This window comes from Oncorhynchus kisutch, linkage group LG14 (assembly GCF_002021735.2).
Source record: "Oncorhynchus kisutch isolate 150728-3 linkage group LG14, Okis_V2, whole genome shotgun sequence".
NCBI classification, from domain to species: Eukaryota; Metazoa; Chordata; class Actinopteri; order Salmoniformes; family Salmonidae; genus Oncorhynchus; species Oncorhynchus kisutch.
Window position 1 is genome coordinate 63,249,886 of NC_034187.2, and position 23,649 is coordinate 63,273,534.

Genomic DNA, 23,649 nt, shown 5'->3' on the forward strand with positions numbered 1-23,649 from the left:
CCAGGGAACTCATTTCCACTGCTCCAGAGTCCAATGCTGGCAAGCTTTACACCACTCCAGCCGACGCTTGGCATTGCGCATGCTGATCTTAGGCTTGTGTGCGTGCGGCTGCTCGGCCATGGAAACCCATTTCATGAAGCTCCAGACGAACAGTTCTTGTGCTGATGTTGCTTGCAGAGGCAGTTTGGAACTCGGTAGTGAGTGTTTCAACCGAGGACAGATTATTTTTTACCTGCTATGCACTTTAGCACTTGGTGGTCCTGTTCTGTGAGCTTGTGTGGTCTATCACTTCGCGGCTGAGCCGTTGTTGCTCCTAGACGTTTCCACTTCACAATAACAGCACTTACAGTTGACTGGAGAAAATCTAGTAGGGCAGAAATTTGACAAACTGACTTGTTGGAAAGGTGGCATCCCATGATACTGTCATGTTGAAAGTCACTGAGTTCTTCAGTAAGGCCATTCTACTGCCAATGTTTGTCTATGGAGATTGCATGGCAGTGTGCTCGATTCTATACACCTTGTCAGCAACTGGTGTGGCTGAAATTGCCGAATCCACTATTTGAAGGTGTGTCCACATACTTTTGTATACATAGTGTATGTTCTGTCACAATACGTGTAGAGATTCATCTATAGCTCAGCGGAATAGGCTAAAACAATTATCAGCCTACTATGCACAGCTTTGATGTGTTGCCTATGAAAAAAAAACACTTGCAGTGCGCGAGTGTTTACATTATTAGACGTTTGGAGAGCGAGACCAAATCACCGCATGCACCTTTCCCACTAAAGGCTACCGTCAACATTATACAGACCGATCCTCTTGAGAACAGGACTCCTCTCTTTCAACCAGACACAAGACCGAACAATTCTTGAATCATCCTAATGTTCTGTGAACACTAAACAGAAGTGAAATAATTTTTGCTTTTCTATTCTTATTTTTGAGGTTGGGAAGTCTGTCATCGTTCTGTTTTTCATGTTCGACCCCTTGGTGAGACAGACCAACTGTAAACTGTGCACCTTGCCCTTTGGCGCGTGAGGATCAGTACACACCTTCCAGCCAATAAAACGCCGAGCAGGCGAAACAAAAGCGCGAGCCGTGTCCGACCAGCCGACCAGTAGTGCTTGGATAAGTTTTCAGCACCACAGACCAGAGAACAGTAACAGTCACAGGCGCGCGACAGTCCTAGAGCCATGGAGCCGTCCACTGCCCCTGGTGCTGAACCGGCTGATTTCGACATGTATTCGGTGATTCCGTTCAATGTCACCTACCCGGACGACGAGATGGGGTTCGTGCCCAACGGGGAAAATTACACCCAGCAGCTCCCGGTTCAGAGCGCCTCCAATATTATAGTAGCCATCTCCATCACCGCGCTCTACTCGGTTATCTGCGTGGTGGGATTGCTCGGGAATGTCCTTGTGATGTACGGGGTGGTGAGGTAAGGCTTTTCTACTGGAACCACCCGTGGCATATTATATTTAGCCTACTATCATTGGTGGGAACTTGCTTTTGAGATTATATGCCTTATTATTGTCTGTAAGAAAGCATGTGAATGCAGATATTTGTGGGGATATGCGTGACTGAAAATGTACTTTTCTCAAAGAAGGTTTTAGGCTATAGGGGAATCGTGTATTTCGTATAGAAATCGCGTTTTTTTATAGACCAATATCTCATGTGTGCCTCTCTTTGTGTTAGTTAAGCAAACCGTGTATTTGTCAAAGCAAGCACAGGGCGCAAATCAATGATAAAATGAATGATTTTATGTGATTTGAAGATGCTACACTCTATAATACTTTTTTGTTGTTGTTGCTTTTGTTCAACAAGGATTTTTTTTATCTGGCGAAACAGTAAATCAGTATTTACTTGCGCGTGAGGACCAAAGGAAAAAGAGAGAGTCTGGTGGAGAGTGTGTGGTGTGTGTGTGCCTACTACACAGCAGCTAACTTAAAAAAAAGTTTTATTATCAAATGGTCCCATTTTACAGACAATAATTAGGATCAACAGGATTCAATTATTGGCTATTCCCAATCTGCACCCTCCCTTAATTTAAATAGAACTGATGTCAGTGATGGGTTTATTGTTTATGATGACATTACCATGCTGAGTGTATTTTTAAGGATAATAATTTTGCCCACACCACAAAAATGCTCTAACAACCCCCCTCTGACATGTTCATAGACATGGCAGGCCATGGCCAAACTTGGAGGACTGAACCCACACAATGTGTACTAAACTAAACCCTATAGCAGTGTACTAAACTGAACCCTTGACAGTACTAAACTGTCTGGCATTATAAGACAGTGTGTATCCAGTCTAGTAAACTGAATGTCCAGTCTAGTGCACTTACTTCTGTTACTGCCCACTGCTGTCAGACATTATAAAACCGTATCCAGTCTAGTAGCTCTGAATCCACTAATAGCTTTATTGCCCACTGCAGTCAGACATTATAAAACAATGTCCAGTCTAGTTGCTCTGAATCTAATAATAGCTTTAGGGTTGGAATTTCTGAATTGAATTAGAATTGGCCTCACCCCACAGGAAGCAGAATGTGAATTTAATTGAAGGAAGGAGAATTGAATTAAAACCAATTGAAACCAATTCAATTTAGAAGTGAAACATGAGTCTCATTCATTTCACAAATATTTTATCAATGCCCCTTATTAATGCAAATAATATGCACACCATTTCAAATCTTAATTTGATTATAACTCAGATGTGAAGCAGTATTTCGCTTTGGCATGTCTCCATAAGGAAGTGTTTGATCTAATGCATTCTGGGATTTTTTTATTTCTGATATTTTGAACATTAAGGGAATTATGGATTATTATAGACAACCCACAACATGGTTTTAGAATATTCCCAGACCACTATAATACTTTACAATTGTTTCAAGAGAATGAGTTTAGAAAATTAAATGTTTCAACCTTATGCTATTGTAACCAAAATTATGGGGATGTGTAGAATAAATAAGTCATTTGAATTTAATTACATTTATTTAAAATAAATTCCACTTCCTTTCATTCAAATTCTGCTTCCTGTGGGGTATGTCCAATTGAAATACAATTCAAATTAATGAATTGAACATAATTAAAGAGCAATTCGTGTCTCTATTCATACTTGACCCCAATCCTGTTATATACAGTGTCTTTGGAAAGAATTCAGACCCCTTGACTTTTTCCACATTTTGTTACATTAAAGCCTTTTTCTAAAATGTATTAAGTTGTTTTTTTCCCTGTCACCAATCTACACACAATATCCCATAATGACAAAGCAAAAACGGGTTTAAACATTTTTGCTGATTTATTCAAAATAAACTGAAATATTACAGAGATGTTTGATCGTGTTCAAGTCTGGGTTCTGGCTGAGCCACTCAAGGACATTCCATTCATCTTTGCCTCGATCCTGACTAGTCTCCCAGTCCCTTCCGCTGAAAAACCTTCCCACAGAATGATGCTGCCACCACCATACTTCACCGTAGGGATGGTGCCAGGTTTCCTCCAGACGTAACGCTTGGCATTCAGGCCAAAGAGTTCAATCTTAGTTTCATCAGACCAGCGCATCTTGTTTCTCATGGTCTGAGAGTCTTTAGGTGCCTTTTGACAAAGTCCAAGTGGGCTGTCATGTGCCTTTTACTGAGGAGTGGCTTCCATCTGGCCACTCTACCATAAAGGCCTGATTGTTGAAGTGCTGCAGAGATGGTTGTCCTTCTAGAAGGTTCTCCCATCTCCACAGAGGAACTCTGGAGTGCTGTCAGAGTGACCATCGGGTTCTTGGTCACCTACCTGAGCAAGGCCTTTATCCCACGATTGCTCAGTTTAGCCAAGCGGCCAGCTCTAGGAAGAGTCTTGGTGGTTCCAAACGTCTCCCATTTAAGAATGATGGAGGCCACTGTGTTCTTGGAGACATTCAATGCTGAAAAAAATATGGTACCCTTCCCCAGATCTGTGCCTAGACACAATCCTGTCTCAGAGCTCTATGTACAATTCCTTCAACCTCATGGCTTGGTTTTTGCTCTGACATATATAGACAGGTGTGTGCCTTTCCAAATAATGTCCAATCAATTGAATTGACCACAGGTGGACTCCAATCAAGTTGTAGAAACATCTCAAGGATGATCAATGGAAACAGGATGCACCTGAGCTCAATTTCGAATCTCATAGTAAAGGGGCTGAATATTTATGTAAAATAGTAAAAAATTATGGGGTATTGTGTGTAGATTGCCAAGGAATTTTATTTACTTAATCACATTTAGAATAAGGCTGTAACTCTTGACAGTAAGAACCAGGAGTCTACTATCAGTATGAACTCTCCTCTCTGGTTGTCAGGGAAGAGATACGTATAGTGGCCTCTTCTGCTGTTTCCTGTCAGATAATGAAAGGGGTTGTCATGACAATGGACATTAGTTGGTTTTCCGAGAGCCATATATTTAAGAGAGTTCGTCCAGGTATTAGAACGGATGCCATGTTAGCTCTTTTATTCTCAAAATGTTGGTGATGTACAATATGAGAGTGCCTCAGACAATTCCCTATGAAATTACTCGCTGTCAACAAGCAAAACAGAGCAGTGAATTTAACAGACGTTTTTTTATTAGCATTCGGGATAATGTGTATCCAAGTCGGTACTGTGTTATGGTCTCAAAAAACGACATATCTGCTTTCACTTGACATCTTCATAGGTTTTGAAAACTATCAGAAATAAACAGCACAATACAGAAGTGTCAATTATCACTTAGCAACATCTGTGGAGGAGAATGTGGCGCTCTCAGAACATTCAGAGAGAAACCGCTTTGGCCCAACTCTCAAAATATAGGACTCTGGTTTCTTGCTGTGGAGGTGCTTTAAAGGGGTTTTACTAGATGGTAGGCCTATACAGCTACGGACGGAAGTTACTTTTCGTAGCAGGTTAGGAGAATTTACGCAGCAGGTTAGGAGAATGAATGTAACAGGTTAGGAGAGTTAGATTAAGGTTACGAAAAGGGTTAAGGTTAGGTTAGCTAAAAGGCTCTCCTAACCTGCTGATACAGTATGATATGTGTTCCCTTCAGTGTAAACAGCAAAAAGAAACATGGAATCTGATCTTTTGACTCCAGATTTATACCACCTCCATATGTGGATCTGAATTCTGATGCAAACCGAATCCTCCATATGCGACCTCTGTCTGGACGCACAGATCAGATTCTTTGCTCTAAAGTGGGGTTTTCTTTGCACATGACCTGCCATTACCGTGACTACCACCCCAAAATTTAAGGAGAGAGAGTGAAAAAAAAGAAAAAGAGAGAGAGAGAGAAAGATAGAGAGAGAGAGAGGGGGAGAAAGAGAGAGAGAGGCAGTGACAAAAACAGAGACAGACAGAGAGAGTGGGTGTGTGAGAGGGGGAGAAACAGAGAGAGACAGGGAGAGTGGGTGTGTGAGAGGGAGAGAAACAGAGAGAGACAGGGAGAGAGAGCGGAGAGAAACAGACGGATTTAGTATTTTATTATTTTATTAGGATTCCCATTAGCCGTTGCTGAAGCAGCAGATCCTCTTCCTGGGGTCCACACAAAACAAAAAACATGACATAATACAGAACATCAATAGACAAGAACAGCTCAAGGACTGAATTACACACATTTATTGGAAGAGACAGGGAGATATGAAGTGCGGAGAAAGTGGTGAGGTTGAGTTGGGTTCGATGCTTCCTGATTCTCTGAGACTGTGTGCTAGGCATGGAGTAATCAGCCTTACACAGGAAAGAAAACATTGACTAGTGGAGTAAAATGAGTGTTTTAGCATCCACAGTCAGTCGCTATTGTTCATTCACTGTGAATCGTGATCGGCATTGGATATTCATTTTGAAAACACAGCACAGTGAGTAATTAAGCTATTTAGGAGCCATCTACAGTATCTCCCCTCCCTCTGTTCTAGAGAGCTGTTGACTGGATCCATCTGGCCTTCCAGGCAGGCTAAATCAAACACTCAATGTATTTGAAAGAAAACGAATACTATTTGAACCCAGGTGTCGGCTGCTTCAGAGGGAGAGCTGCCTGGGTAGATATGAAGGCTATGTTTTAGTATCCACAATAGCATCACTTATAATACGTGCCCAAAACATTGCTTCATTCTGAGTGGTATGCTAGTGTGGATATTGGAACAGAGCCAAAGAAGACTCTTCTGTGATTACTGACTGAGGGGACTGAGGGGAGAGCTGGGGCTAACACCACCAATATTGTGGTTCATCCCTCTGTAAGATAGCCCAGGTCAGAAGCATTCGCTCTGCTAGACAGCCAGCCAGCCACACACACACACACACACACACACACACACACACACACACACACACACACACACACACACACACACACACACACACACACACACACACACACACACACACACACACACACACACACACACACACACACACACACACAGAATCAGTAATAGTGTAGAGATGATTGTACCCAATGTACTGTGCTATGACCTACATTTAAATGGCTAATGTTATGAATGAGGGTGTGCAGTTGATAAAATTACTTCTTTGAGTGGTGTAGCTGATGTACTAGGTGGTGTACTTGGTTTATTCATACGCAGGGCATAAGCAGAGCTGTCTTAGGAGGAAAACTCCTAAATGGGGGAGAATCATCCAATGAGCTTGAATAAGATGAACTCTGGTATACACCATAAGCTGACATCTTATAACTCTGATTAGGTCGAAATCCTTCCTTTGCTGAAATACATCAGGGTTTACCCAAACAAACAAAGAGCAGCAATTCCTGCCTGACATATTGTACCCAGTGGAGTGGAAGCTTTAGTTGGGTGTTTTTTAGGACGGGTGTGAGTCAACACCGACTCCCGTGTCTCGCTGCATGTCTACTCTCTTACTCAGCAGTGTGTGTGTGTGAAGTGTGTGTGCGTGCGCATGTGCGTGTGTGTGAGAGAGAGCTCTGGAAGGAGTCGTGTGTGTTTGGTCAGGGAAGTGGTGGGAAGCGAAGAGGGGTCGAGGGCACTTCCGCGGAGTATGGAGGAAACAGTGGGGTAGAAATGATGACAGATCAGAGCTGCAAATACACATGTTTACATTTCCCATATTCAAGACATTTTAAACATATTCAAGTTATTAGCCTCGTGAACATAGAAACTTGGTTGCTGTTTCTGTGCCACAACTGTTAAAAATGTATACATCATTACTGGTAATTAGAATGTGTTCTTAAGTGTGAGTTTGGTGTGAAGTGTGATTTTACAATTGCTTACTAAAATGCGGTTGTTTAAAGACCCTAAAAAGCTATTGTTTACCTGTCCTATTTCTAAATACATCATGTCTAGTTGGGCACCACTCAGATGTTATTCTGGCCCACCAAGCCCAAAGGTTTGAGCACTGCCTCCAATTCACAGTAAACTTACTGAATGAAGGACCCTCATAAAAGAGTGAGTACTCTTTTGACTGTCTCCAAGCAGTGTGACAAACTGATGTTTGAGTCTGTGTCTCCCATGCGCCATATGGTTGTGTCAGCCCTCTGAGCTAAAGCCTAGGTAATAACTCATAGAGCAAACACAACTTTTCAGGTCTGAGGCAAGGTTAGCTATCAAGCAAGCATGGTTTACCAAACCACCTCCGTTACAGCAGCAAGACACACTACATGGCCAAAAGTATGTGGACACCTGCTTGTCGAACAACTCATTCCAAAATCATGGGCATTAATATGGAGTTGGCCCCCCTTTTGCTGCTATAACAACGTTCCACTCTTCTGGGAAGGCTTCCCACTAGATGTTGGAACATTGCTGCAGGGACTTGCTTCCATTCAGCAACAAGAGCATTAGTGAGGTCAGGCACTGATGTTGGCCGATTAGGCCTGGCTCGCAGTCAGCGTTCTAATTAATCCCAAATGTGTTCGATGGGGTTGAGGTCAGGGCTCTGTGCCGACCAGTCTAGTTCTTCCACACCGATCTCTACAATCCATATCTGTATGGACTTCACTTTATACACGGTGGCATTGTCATGCTGAAACAGGAAAGGGCTTTCCCTAAACTGTTGCCACAAGGTTTGAAGCACATAATCGTCTATAATGTCATTGTATGTTGTAGCGTTAAGATTTTCCTTTACTGTAACTAAGAGGCCTAGCCCGAACCATGAAAAACAACCCCAGACCATTATTCCTCCTCCAAGCATGATTCATCAATCCAGAGAACGCGTTTCCACTGCTCCAGAGTCCAATGGTGGCAAGCTTTACACCACTCCAGCCGACGCTTGGCATTGCACATGGTGATCTTAGGCTCCCGATGAACAGTTTTTGTGCTGATGTTGGTTCCAGAGGCAGTTTGGAACTCAGTAGTGAGCGTTGGAACCGAGGACAGACCATTTTTATACGCTACGCGCTTCAGCACCCAGTGGTCCCGTTATGTGAACTGGTGTGGCCTACCACTTCGCGGCTGAGCTGTTGTTGCTCCTAGACATATCTAGTTCACAATAACAGCAGACCAGGGAAGCTCTAGTAGGGCAGAAATCTGATGAACTGACTTGTTGAATGTCACTGAGTTCTTCATTAAGGCCATTCTACTGCCAATGTTTGTCTATGGTGATTGCATGGCTGTGTGCTCAATTTTTATACACCTGTCAGCAACGGGTGTGGCTGAAATAGCCGAATCCACTAATTAGAAAGCGTGTTGACATACTTTTGTATATATAGTTCATCTTTTCATGGTGTGCTGCCTTTGGCTGAAATGGACACATATCGGACTGGAGCCCAGTGAACATGGTTAATACTGGACCGAGTGATTAACTTGTGGTGACAGACTATGATCAATGGCTCTGGGTGTACGTACCCAATATACAAATGTTGCCTGTGGTCTGATGAAGCTGTGATCAATAAGACAATAATCAATATTCACCAGCGTCAGGAGAAGGAAGTATTCAATTTCCATCTGGTTTGTCCTGGAACCAAGGCCACTGACTGACGTTTTTAAAATGACCCTCTGTTCCCTGCTGCTGTGAATTTAACAAACGCACACACAAATACACATACAGACACAACCCTCTGTAGCCTGCAGCAGTGATTCTAACAAGGATCTGCCTCCTCCATATGTTGATTAACCTCTAAGGCAGTAGTTTTCAACCTGTGGTCTGTGGTAGTTGTTTTGTTGTTGGTGCAATTCATTTTCCTTCAAAAATAAAAACAGTTGGGGTTATTAATTATATTATAAGAAATGTTCATTTCTTAAAAAAATACAAATTGTTCATAATAATAATAATAGGCCTTTTAACTGTTACATTCATGGATAAAACGGACTCAAAATTTGTCCGGCAAGATATTTAATGTTAAAACATTTAGTGACTCCACAAATAATGGTCCTCAAGAGGTTTTGACGGTGATTTGGTGGTCCACTGAATGGAAATGGTGGTGAACCACTGCTCTAGGGACACGAGATGACAGGGCAGGACAGCAATGACAGCTCCACAGCTACAATCCCCAACTAGACTGACATCTATGATACTATCACAGTTACAGATCATGGTTCTCATTTTGAACAGAATGATTTAACATGACATTGGAAGAAAATATCCCACTGTTTTCAAGCTTTTCAGGCTTCCAAACAAGGAGAATGGACCACCCCTATGAACCTGTGGCATTAGCTAACTACTACAGGTCCAGAACCAGTTAAACGGATGGCATGAACAGAGTGGGCACCGTGGGAAAATATCAAAAGCTCATATTCTCCCTCCTCTTCTATGATTCATGCATGCACAGGTGTCATACTCAAAGGGAAATGGAACATAGCATGTTGTGGTGAAACCTGCCTTGGTGCTGTAACCTGATGAGAAGATGCTTCAGGTTGTCAGCTACACCCCCTTTAAAGATAGCAGGGAGGGACCGCCTATCTTAGCCAGTTCCTTGAAACGACTGTACCGTACAGTGCTGTACAGAACACCGTATCCTTTCAACATCTTGCCAGTATCTGGCCACTTGTGTGTTCTCAGCTCCTGTATGTGTAACATCGTGCACATGTGACATCATGTCTCTTCCCCCACCGCCCACTCACCTCCTCTCCCCTTCTCTAGCCATCAACATCCATCCACACAAACAGAGCCCAGAGGCCACCCACTCGATGCGTCTTTCGTTGCATCTCCGTCTCCGTGTGTGTGTGTGTCTCTGTGTGTGTGTCTATCATGTGTAAGCCCTGGCTCCTGTAACATTGGTTCAAGGCAGAGGGGAGTGGGCCATGGTTAGGGCAGGAAAGACAAGAAGGGACATGGTCCCAGCATGGGTCTTGGTGGTGGAGGAGAGGTGAGGGTGGGTGTGCCCTGACCACGCCAGCTCAGATCAGGGCTAGCGATAAAGATTCTACATACGCAGAGAGCAAACCCATCCAATGGATATAATGACTGCCTGTGATTCACCGTCATCTTATAAATACGACAAATATAACATGTAATATCTAATTCTCTCCTGCTGACAGTGGCGCTAGGGAGCACAGACGGATTCATAGATGAAGTTATGCTGAATCAAAGGGTTCTAACAGACAGAGAAAGAAATCTCCCATCAAGAACAATCTTCCCTAGCGGTAAAAGAGTCTGTAACCTGCTGTAGTCTGACTCATCTGAGCACCGGAAACTTCAGACAATAGATTTACTCTGTCTCTGGCACCCCAGTACATGACTCAAGCAATATTTCCTAAAACATATCTTCCTTGCCCCATTGAGATATAGTTGTGATACACTATGAGCAGGTTCACAGCAATGGACAAGTGATGTGTTTGTACAACAGAGACCCATTTAGAAACCACAGATGGGTTGCATTATAGATGTAGGATCTTAATTTGAGCCAGTTTGAGCCAGGAAAAGAATCCTACAGCAACAGGAAATGTGAATGATTGTGTGAATAATAATGAACGGACATTTATGTAGGGGTTTATACGTTTTGCGCAAGGAAAAATCAAGTCTGAAATTTCTAAGTGGACATTACAAACTTCAGAAGCCTTTTTACACCTCAAATAAACAACACGTTTTAATTGTCCTGCATTGTATGAAAGTTATCCTGTAACAGGGTGATCAAATTAAGATCCTACATCTGTATACAGTACTGATATTATTAAATGTGACAATAAAATCCAATGTATACAGCATAGGAATGGAGCTAAAAAGTTGGAAAAGCATATTGTATAAGTCAGGTACAGGATGCTGTTCATTGGAATGATTCTTGACAGATTTGTTTTGTGTTCATCAATCCCTCCACCTAGCCTGTCTCTACTTTTAACAGTGGGATTGTTTAATTGCCAGGGCTGCGTTTATGGTGTAGAGAGTGACTGATACCCTGGAGAGGCAGAGCCAGTAGATCAATGACCATCTTACTGACTGACACCAAGACCCAATACAGACAGAGATGGTGTGAGAGGGAGATAACCAACAATTAATCTAGTTAACCTTTTGTTTGAATAGAGACAGGTGCAATTAAAACAGAAATACATTGAATAGACAATATTTAGATCCACTGACCTGACCTTGTTTTAATTTAAAGCGTTTGTCCCTGAGTTGGCCCATATCACAATGCCTGTCACGACTCTTCACACACACGCACACACATGCACACACACGCACTTTTGTTGTAAAGTCTGTTCAATGTCGGCCAGTTGACTTGACCTGACAGGGATCACAACACATCTGTCAGATGAACAATCAAGAAGGTGGCTTTCATAGACTATTTCAGTCGGGAGGGTCTAACCCTCCTGTGGGAGCCGTTGAAGCAGAAGAGAAATCAGCAAATCACCAGCAGCTCTCAGTCCACATACTCGACAGTCCTGTCCCCTCTCACCCCTAACCCACCATCAGTCTCATAGGCAGATGGGATGCCTAAACATGGAATGGTCATCACAGTCCTGGCTCAAGGCCTCTTTGCTGACTTATAGCAAAGAGACATTTTGCATATGGGTGATCCTTTGAAGCTCATTTTGTAGAGCATTCCCAGACTACCCATAAGTAAAATGAATGCACGCATGACTTTAAGTCGCTTCAGATAAAAGTGTCTGCTAAATGGCATATATATATTATATTACATGATAGCACACACATGCACGCACACCAGCACAGACACCGACATAGATACACATACACTCCACAGACCTAGATTATAGCCCCAGTCTCCAGAATGATTTGGCTGGTAGTGTTTATGCACTAAGAGCTGTAAATTATTACATGTTATCGAACATATCTTAAAGAGGGAGAAAGGGAATGGGAAATCAATAGGCTATAATGTATTTATTACTGAGCGACAGGGATCAGGGTTATTCCACCTCAAAAAGTACGAGGATTTTGACACCCACCATGTCAGATTGTTCTGAAATCATTTCTGTTGTTAGAAACAGACAAGATAAGCATTCCTGCAACACTCCTAATTTCTTACTCAGTCACCAGCTTCATCAAAAAGTGCATCGACAACGTCCCCCCCACAGTGACTGTACGTACATATCCAAACCAGAAGCCATGGATCACAGGCAATGTCCGCACCAAGCTAAAGGAAAGGGCTTCCGCTTTCAAGTGGCGGGACACTAATCCGGACGCTTATAAGAAATCCCGCTATGCCCTCAGACGAACAAGCAAAGCGTCAATACAGGGACTAAGATTGAATCCTACTACACCGGCTCTGACGCTCATCTGATGAGGCAGGGCTTGTAAACTATTACGGACAACAAAGGGAAACGCAGCGAGCTGCCCAGTGACACAAGTCTACCAGACGAGCTACATGCCTTTAATGCTCACTTCGAGGCAAGCAACACTGAAGCATGCATGAGAGCACCAGCTGTTCCGGAAGACTGTGTGATCACGCTCTCCGTAGTCGATATGAGCAAGACCTTTAAACATTCAACAGTCACAAGGCCACGTGGCCAGATGGACTACCAGGACATATTGAATATTATATGAATTTGGGTGCAATCAAGCAGCTTAATTTCTCAGAGATCAAATTATATTTCAGCAAAAGGATTTAGCAGGAATGCTAATTTTATATTTTTCTAACTAAAAAAAGTATTTCTTAATCAATCTGAGATAGTGGGTGTAACGGCTTGCTGAAATGACATGGAACGACCCAACAGGGAGTTAGGATTAGGAGGTTACAGTCCCTGTCAAAGACTGACCAACGCCCAAAGCTGATTTCCATTTTCCAGTAAATGTTGTTTACTTCATTCTGAGTGTTGTTTGGTTTGATTTTGTTGTCCTTTTGACTTTTGAACATCAATAGCTTTTATGGTGAACACACACATCTGGACCATTAACTAAATGGACTGTACAAAATATTCACTTAATGTATCCACAGAGCCACAGTGCAAAAATCTATTGAAGTACCGTTCTCACTTAGGCACACCAATTTCAACACAGCATATTCTGTAACTCTTAGAGCATTTTACATACAGACCAATGGGCTTTGACTAATATAATACTGTTTTTGAAGGCAAAGTAGGTTAAGATATAATATATCTCTATGAACACATTTATATTGTGCCTTCAGAGAGATTCTGACCCCATTAGGCCAATATCTCTAACTACTCTAGTGACTCAGCCAACATGCTCCCCACTGGGCAAAAACTGGTTGAATCAACATTGTTGCCACATAATTTAAATCCCAAAAATCTACGTGATGATGTTGAATCAATGTTTTGGGTCAGCAGGTCACCTAGGGGTGAAAGGTAGCCTAGTGGTTAGAGTGTTGGACTAGTAACCAAAAGGTTGCTGGATTGAATCCCTGAGCTGCAAAGGTAAAAACCTTTTGTTCTGCTCTGTACAAAACAGTTAACCCACTGCTCCTAGGCTGTCATTGTATATAAGAATGCGTTCTTAACTAACTTGCCTAGTTAAACAAATGTGGAAAACGAATTGGATTCGCAAAAAGACATCAATGTAATGTATTTTTTTCATGTTATTTGACAACTCAACCAAATTTAAATAAAAAAAACTGGAGGTTGAACTGATGTCTCTGCCCAGTGGGTCTTGGGTCTAATTACAAAAAAGTAAAGAAAATCTTCTTTGCAGGAGTTTTTTTGAAGAATAGAACATATCTTAATGCAGCAAATAATCCTAAGCGGTCCTCAAAGTGCTTGATCAGACACTAACAAGCCTGAAGTATATCAATTATCTTTAATCACTCATTCAGAAAGAAATAGAACCGCGTATGAAGAGAATTAGAATAACGTGTTTTGCTGTTCCACGCATGTTCAAGAGATCGATTAAGTGTTCGTGCCCGAGAAGCTGGTGTTTGGGGGATATCGGTATGGGTGTTGTTAGGCCCCAAACACCGGCTTTGAAGGCATTATCTGTCACGTTCTGACCTTTATTTCCTTTGTGTTGTATTTATTTAGTATGGTCAGGGCGTGAGTTGGGTGGGCAGTCTATGTTTGATTTTCTATGATTTGGGGTTTTCTATGTTTCAGCCTAGTATGGTTCTCAATCAGAGGCAGGTGTCATTAGTTGTCTCTGATTGAGAATCATACTTAGGTAGCCTGGGTGTCACTGTGTGTTTGTGGGTGATTGTTCCTGTCTTTGTGTTTGCACCAGATGGGACTGTTTTAGGTTTTCTCACATTTGTTGTTTTTGTTAGTTATCTCATGTGTAGTTTCTTTATAAATTAAAGAATATGAATAACCACCACGCTGCGCTTTGGTCCGCCTCTCCTTCAGATGAAGAAAACCATTACATTATCACTTTTACACAACGGGTTACCAACATATTCAAATAATGATGACATATTTTCATGAAATGTTATTTGGATGAATTTATTCATACCATTTCAACCTTCCACAAGATATAGTCCTGAAACAAACTTAGGGTTGCTACCCAAGCCGGCTGGTTCGTTCTATTGGTTTGGTCGCCAGAGACGCGACCCGGGCGTTCAGTATTTTTTTGTTCTGTTTCTATGGACGCGACCAAGTCGTTCATTCTAAATGTTCCATTGCCATACTGGCTGGCAATGTTGTTATCCCTTGCTTGCTAGCTAGCCAACTACGGCTAACTTACAGTCACGTCAAACAGTGCAGCCAGAATAACAACGGTAGCTGCATTTGTTTAAGCTGTTTTCTTGTGACATTTATTTGGATACATCCATAGCAATGAGCTAATGAAGCACGATTTTGCCTGGCATAGAAAATGTCCTCTGTCGTTAGGACACTGTTGGTCAGAGGAGCTAGCCAATAACACAACGAACACAATAACTTCAAACTGAAGCTGGAAATTGACATTTCTTTGTATATATCCATAAAAATGATGCGAACTGAAACACTGCCTTTCTCTTTCTCTCTCTCTTGTCCCAACTCCTGACCCCAACACGTTCATTACTATGGGACAGTTGGAGATCGAATTTGAAAATTGAAACAATGTTGCAAATGTCTGAGAGAAAGACAGCAAATTTTATACAAATCTCCGTTGTTGTAGACTAAATGTTAGTCTAAAAGAAATGTGAGATAATGTCTAGATCAAGTTGATAACTTCCCTGCCTGGCAGATGAGACAGTGGATTGCACAGTCAGATGGAACAGACTAAATAGGCATTTTAACATCATAGATTTAGAACTTGTGGAATAGACACCGGTTGGAATGCTCTTTTAACCAATTAGCATACAGGATTAGACCAACCCGTTGTATAAATATCTTCAATCACTTGTTCACAGAGAAATAGAACAATGTGCAAAGAGAATTGGAATGACATGTTCCAAATGTTTCTCTGCTCAACATATACAGCAAGAGGCAAGTCGTTTGAGCATCTTGGACGTGAGTGAAAACACAGTGACAAAACACTACAGAATATACAGTTGAAGTCGGAAATGTACATACAGTACACCTTAGCCAAGTACATTTAAACTCAGTTTCACAATTCCTGACATTTAATCCTAATAAAAATTCCCTGTTTTAGGTCAGGTAGGATTACCACTTGTGAAATGTCAGAATAATAGTAGAGAAAATTATTTATTTCAGCTTGAATTTCTTTCATCACACTGTATATTCTGTAGAGTTTACATACACTTAATTAGTATTTGGTAGCATTGCCTTTAAATTGTTTAACTTGAGTCAAATGTTTCGGGTAGCCTTCCACAAGCTTCCCACAATAAGTTGGGTGAATTTTGGCCCATTCCTCCTCACAGAGCTTGTGTAACTGAGTCAGGTTTGTAGGCCTCCTTTCTCGCACAAGCTTTTTTTAAAGTTTTACCCACAACATTTCTACAGGATTGAGGTCATGGCTTTGTGATGGCCACTCCAATACCTTCATTTTGTTGTCCTTAATCCATTTTGCCACAAATTTGGAAGTATGCTTTTTGTCCATTTGGAAGACCCATTTGTGACCAAGCTTTAACCTCCTGATTGATGTCTTGAGATGTTGCTTCAAAATATCCACAGAATTTTCCTTCCTCATGATGCCATCTATTTTGTGAAGTGCACCAGTCCCTCCTGCAGCAAAGCACCCCCACAACATGATGCTGCCACCCCTGTGCTTCACGGTGCTTCCCTTTTTCCTCCAAACATAATGATGGTCATTATGGCCAAACGGTTCTATTTTTGTTTCATCAGACCAGAGAACATTTCTCCAAAAAGTACGATCTTTGTCCCCATGTGCAGTTGCAAACCGTAGTCTGGCTTATTTATGGCAGTTTTGGAGCAGTGGCTTCTTTCTTGCTGAGCGGCCTTTCAGGTTATGTCGATATAGGACTCGTTTTACTGTGGATATAGATACTTTTGTACCGGTTTTCTCCAGCATCTTCACAAGGTCCTTTGCTGTAGATCTGTGATTGATTTGCACTTTTCGCACCAAAGTACGTTCATCTCTAGGAGACAGAACGCGTCTCCTTCCTGAGTGGTTTGACGGCTGCGTGGTCCCACTGTGTTTATATTTGCGTGCTATTGTTTGTACAGATGAACGTGGTACCTTCAGGCTTTTGGAAATTGCTCCCAAGGATGAACCAGACTTGTGGACGTCTACAATTATTTTCTGAGGTCTTGACTAATTTCTTTTGATTTTCCCATGATGTCAAGCAAAGAGGCACTGAGTTTCGGTAGGCCTTGAAATACATGCATAGGTACACCTCCAATTGACTCAAATTATGTCAATTAGCATATCAGAAGCTTCTAAAGCCATGACATTTTCTGGGAATTTTCCAAGCTGTTTAAAGGCACAGTCAACTTATATGTATGTAAACTTCTGATCCATTGGAATTGTGATACAGTGAATTATAAGTTAAATAATCTGTCTGTAAACAATTGTTGGAAAAATTACTTGTGTCATCCACAAAGTAGATGTCATAACCGACTTTCCAAAACTATAGTTTGTGAACAAGAAATTTGTGGAGTGGTTGAAAAATTTGTTTTAATGACTCCAAACTAAGTCTATGTAAACTTCTGACTTCAACTGTAGCTTTCTCAACCCAAACAGAAAATCCTACCATCCGCACCAACCGCTGTCATTACTGACTGCTAAATCTTTTTTACTTAATTATCTTTCACCAAGGTTGAGATAAATTCCAAAGTAAATTTTGTAGGTGAATTGAAATTCAATTCATTCACGTCAAAATCATCACAGAATACAACATACGGTTTGACAGCAACATCTATTTAACAAATGTCTCCGTCCACAGATACACCAAGATGAAGACATCCACCAACATCTACATCTTTAACCTGGCTCTAGCTGATGCCCTAGCCACCAGCACACTGCCCTTCCAGAGCGCCAAGTACCTGATGGGGACCTGGGCCTTCGGAGAGGTCCTCTGTAAGGTGGTCATCGCCATCGACTACTACAACATGTTCACAAGCATCTTTACCCTGACCATGATGTCTGTGGACCGCTACATTGCTGTGTGCCACCCAGGTAAAGGGAGAGAAGCATTCCACATGGCACCCTATACACGTTATGGTGCACTACTTTTAACCAGAGCGTATCCTCTCGCAAATAGAAATGAAAGGGTGCCTAGAGCCACACTGTAATATAAGTTGCAACTGAAACGTAATCTTCTGTGTGTCACCCAGTGAGAGCCCTGGAGTTCAGGACGCCCGCCAAGGGTAAGATCATCAACGTTCTGATCTGGGTTCTGTCCTCTGCCATCGGGGTGCCCATCATGGTCATGGCGGTGACCAAAACAACAGACAGTGGTGAGAAAGTAACGTTAAACTAGCTAGCACGTTTTTGACACTTCTTTCAACGGCTTTCTTGTATATTATGGTCAAATATCAATTATCTCTATAACGTAAACTTCCTACAGTCTCCTCAGTCTCCTCAGTCTCTGTCCTACAGGCTCTGTCTCACCCCCGCTCTCTTTAAATGTGTCTGACTCCTCTCCTTCTCTCCTCCACCCATCCCACCCCCTCTTCTCTCCTCCACCCCTCTCTACTCCTAGGTCAGACTATGTGTACACTGAAGTTCCCCGACCCTGACTGGTACTGGGATACAGTCACTAAGATCTGCGTTTTCATCTTTGCCTTCATCATCCCTGTCATGGTCATCACCATCTGCTATGGTCTGATGATACTGCGTTTGCGCAGCGTCCGCCTGCTCTCCGGCTCTAAGGAGAAGGACCGCAACATGCGCCGCATCACCCGCATGGTCCTCGTGATTGTCGCAGCCTTCATTGTCTGCTGGACGCCCATCCACATCTTCATCATCATCAAGACTCTGGTGGAGATCGACTCTGGGTTAGTCGTTATGTTTTGTGTACTTTTATTTTCTTGTCAATTTTTTTCGGTCAAATTACTTTGGGTGTGTTGGAAAAGGGCATCAAATGAAATGATGCATAACTTATTATGATTCATTGTTAACAGGAACCCCTACGTGAAAGCCAGCTGGCACCTCTGCATTGCACTGGGCTACATGAACAGTAGTCTCAACCCTGTTCTCTACGCTTTCCTGGACGAGAACTTCAAGAGGTGCTTCCGGGACTTCTGCCTGCCCTGCCGGACCCGCGTGGAACGCAACTCCCTCAACAGGGGTCGGAACGCCAACCGGGAACCTGTGTCCGTCTGCGCTCCGACTGAAGCTGGGACGGAAAAGAAGCCCGTATGACTAGGCATGGACCAGATCCCTCGTGGTTCTCGATCAAGGAGGGTCCAGCAAGACCTGCAGTCTGAGATCACCCAGATCTCCACAACAGAATTCTGACAGGACAAAAAATTATTTATTCAGACTCACACAGAGGTGTCAGTAAAGGAGGTTCCAAAACACACCATACCTTTTTTTTTTTGACCTCATCATCGGCATTCCTACCAGTGAGATTTAGGAACTTTCGTTATTGTAGCTCAGAAGTAGAGAGATTCAATTCTTCATCATAAATCGTGTTCAATAAAACTCTACACACATCTCTGTGAAGGTTCTATCTAGAGACAATCTGCGAAGGTGCCAGGCCTTTTTGAGTAGTGAATTTCTGGTTTATGACAAATGGATGTCTGGCTGCAGAGCGAATACACAGGATGTTGTCAAGGACAGTGGTCCAAAGTATACGACATGGTTTTGTCAACAACTCATCCCTGTTTGTGACTCATGACAAGCTGCACAAATATGGGACTGGGGTTGTTTTGAAAATAAGACAACAGGGTAAGGGAAACCACTGAATGAGTAGATATGTAGACATCTGAAATGGAGACGTTTCACCCAGGAGGGGTTGGAGAAAACACCCAACACTGTTCAGTGACAATGACAGTTGTTACAGCTGACGGACTTCGCAAATATTCCAAATGCTAAGCAGTGGTCTATTTTTTATCTCATGTACCAGAGACTGCATCATCCATCTTGAAGTAGTGTGAATAGACAAGACAGGCTGTAGCATGGGTACAGTACACTGTGAGTGGGATGTCAATGCTTCTCCAGGCTACAGTAGCCTTGTGCTTTGACAAACTGAGAAAGTGGAGAAGCATGGATGTCCAACCTTTGTTTATCAGACCTTCTTTCTATTCTCTGGGAAGCAAGCACCTGTAAACTAACATCGATGATGAATTTTCGAAGATTGCTGACGCATATTCCATCACACTTGACTAAGGTACTGTATAATGGAGAGAAAAATAGTTATTTTCCACTTTCCATCTACAAAAGGCAAAACAAATACATTGCACGCGCCACAGAGGAAGAAGAAACTACAGATCCATTGTGACAGGTTGGATGATGGATGAAAACATACTTTAGTGCAAAGCACTGGGGCACGAGACACTGAAACAAATGGGAAAATGGGGCTGATAGCTACATGAATCTGCAAACAATGGAAATCTACCACAGAGCTTTGTGCCTGCCTGTGCTCCACTGCTGTACCATAGAATTTCCTCACAGACACCTCGGCTCTCGGCTACAAACCTAATAGACTTTCATAGATCGGAGCAGAGAGGTAGAAGGGACCACTGAGAGGAATAACTAAACAATCATAGACCACTGAGGGTGGAGGAGCAGAACAGCCTAATCTAGATCTACACTCTGCGTGAATGCATTACTACTCTGATGAATGTAAAAATGAAACAACAACAGCAAAACAACTTTAAAACTGACAAACCTGAAGAGTATGGCGGCTTGTGAGACCAAGACAACAAACCTCTTGAGAATCACTGAGCATGTACATAGCTGAAACAAGTGAGATTTGGAAAGGACTTTTACTATCTGTTTTACTGTGTAATTGGAGAAAAACAGTGTGTCATCTGTCAAATTAAATCGATGGCAGATTAGAGAGACTTAACTATGGCATTAAGTCATGATAAGATTCCTAAGAAAGATGATGACAGCGCTCAATTTTACCTTGAGGGCATCAACTAATTATAGTGATTAAGATTAAAATGACCCTTCATATTTCATAGGCTGTAGGCTATAACTTATGACTTTATTATAGGGCATAAATTCTCCCGGTAACCTTGCAAAACATCAATGCTGATGAAAGATCAAGCCTGTAAATCGTTCCATAGACTGCAACCCACATGGCACCCTATTCCCTATATAGTGCACTACATTTGACCAAGTAGTGCACTATGTAGGGAATAGGGTACCATTTCAGAAGTAGCTATATTTTTTACTGACCTTGGGCATGATGCTATGTCATGAACCACTATGACAAGCCCAAAAATGTGGACGAGAGGTTTGTGAATGGTTTTGCATACTGATACTAGCTAGCACAGACTACAGATGAAAAGAGAATATAATTAATTACTGTTTATGTCGATGTCAGTTTAGATGACATAGTCTAACTATTAATGGTTAGATGTCAACATTTTGGCATATTTCTAATAAGATGAATGTGCATGTCTGTGGAAATACTGAAGTCAGAAGGATGCATGTACATGTACCACAACATTGTAGTTTGCTGAATGTAAGGGAACCAAAATCAGTTCCAAACTAAAATCACTTAACGTGACTTTGTAGATATAGATATTCTCAGCACTCCGACATATTATTTACGTAGTTGGCTAACTTTTTCAGTGACAGGTGAAACTAACTGGCTTCCGTTTGTGTATGTGATTCTGTATGCTGTTTTGATGATGACTATCGCTCCATTTTCACAGTGATATTTGATCAAATAGCTGTATGCTTTATTAGCTACTGTACTGCATAACTGCTGAGGCTAGTCTTACATTTAAAAAAGAAAATAAGAGAGAAACAGATTAAGTCCCATTTATAGAATGAGATTATTTTCATCCCGTATCTTCAGTATATGTCCTGGCAGTGAGTGAAAATGCTTCAGGTCTAATAACACAGACTGCTGAATTATTTACAGCCGAATCCGTTTCTGCTTTATGTTCTCCTTGCTTTTGTCAGTATTCCTGACAGACACACTTTATATTATTATGTGGATCTAAAACGATGTATTTACATGGCTTCTACAAAGAGAGAGTCTATTGAAATGTGAAACAGCCTACACATTATTATGTATAACAGATGTGATATTGATTACATGCATTAGCTTTGCAAACAAGCTAAAATCGACAGGGTAGAGATATTTAAGTACTGTACTCCAGTGTAACAATGCTCACAACTTCTGTAAATGAATTGTACATCTAAATATGGTTTTACCACCCTTTAATACACAGTAGGACCATAATGGTGAAAGGTACAGTACAGTACATCAAACTGACAAATGCGTGCAAATGTCACAAAATAGAAAATGACCACTTAGCCACCCATTTTTACTAGAGAAACAGTTGCTAATAGCCTACTATAACCTTTTTGCCTCTGAGTGTCTGTTATAGAACGATGGATTTTATATTGATCAAGGCTAACTCCCACATAGTATTTCTCGCAACCGCTGTCAATAGCTACAATACTGCAATACAATTGTAACTTTCCTTTCTCTTGTCATGTGAGTCACACTTTGTGTTGAAAATCAAATTTAATTATTTAACAATCTATCATTCATGGTTTTTATACTTATACACTGTGTACAAAACATTAAGGACACCTTCCTAATATTGAGTTGCACCAACCACCCCACCCCTACCCTTGTTGACCCCAAGGCCCGTGCTGGCCTGTATTGACTCCACTGCTTCCCACAGTTGTGTCAAGTTGGCTTGATGTTCTTTGGGTGGTGGACCGTTATTGATTAACACAGGAAACTGTGGAGGATGGAAAACCCAGCAGCATTGCAGTTCTTGACACAAACCAGTGTGCCTGGCACTTACTACCATTCCCCATTCAAAGGCACTTAAATCTTTTGTCTTGCACATTCACCATCCTAATGGCACACATACACCATGCGTGTCTTAATTGTCACAAGGCTTGAAAACCCTTCTTTAACCTGTCTCCTCCATTCATTGACATTGATTGAATTGGATTTAACAAGTGATATCAATAAGGGATCATAGCTTTCAACTGGTGTCACCTGGTCAGTCTACAATATGTCATGGAAAGTGCAGGTGTCCTTAATGTTTTGTACACCCAGTGTATTTTGGTAAAGCTTTATATAAATAGGAAATGTGCAGATGTTCAACAAACTAGCTGTAGACTATCAGCAGGATATCAACAGTATTTTCTTTGCCTACAGATTCACTATTTAATCCAAATATAGCTTTACCTCTGTTTTTTTCTAGCACTGTTCTTCTGCCCTGCTTTGGATATTGCAGTTAGGGAATTTTGTCATTTTTATGAATTAATATACATTTATAAGTAACTCCTTTAAAGACTATTGAATCCTGGAACATTTCTGTAAAATGTATACAAAAAGCTGTATGTTTGCTTATATTCAATGTATTGCCAGAGACTGTAAGGTATTTGTGCTAGTCACACTTGAACCCATCATGATTAACTTTACAGTGCTCATGCAGTGATCCTTATAGTTTATAGTTTATAACTTACGCTAGCTAGATGAGTATCTATTGTAAAAGGCATTGATGAATTAACAGCAAGCCAAGATGTTTTACAAGAAGCTTCTCGGATTGTTGATTAAAACAACAACAAAAATCAATAAAATGAACACGGTGGCAAATTATGTTTCCCAATCTGTAAAAACCATGGAATGATTTGTAGAACCAACACTGTCTCACACCCATTCACATTATGTTGTGGTGTTTTTGTGGCCCTCCATTTCATATGATATGTTACGTCCTCCATTTTGTATGATATGTACGTTCTCCATTTCATATGATATGTATGTTCTCCATTTCATATGATATGTACGTTCTCCATTTCATATGATATGTACGTTCTCCATTTCATATGATATGTATGTTCTCCATTTCATATGATATGTACGTTCT

At 41.6% G+C, this 23,649-nt stretch overlaps 1 protein-coding gene across 1 annotated transcript; it reads left to right on the plus strand.

Annotated features, from left to right (window-relative positions):
* The first annotated feature begins 806 nt into the window (after positions 1 to 806).
* Positions 807 to 23,378, plus strand: LOC109903108 (delta-type opioid receptor-like). Its single transcript, XM_020499733.2, has 5 exons — positions 807 to 1,433; positions 17,574 to 17,806; positions 17,965 to 18,087; positions 18,333 to 18,627; positions 18,754 to 23,378. The coding sequence occupies exons 1-5, from the start codon at positions 1,189 to 1,191 to the stop codon at positions 18,992 to 18,994; spliced, it is 1,137 nt and encodes a 378-aa protein (XP_020355322.1). The 5' UTR covers positions 807 to 1,188; the 3' UTR covers positions 18,995 to 23,378.
* Positions 23,379 to 23,649: the final 271 nt, after the last annotated feature.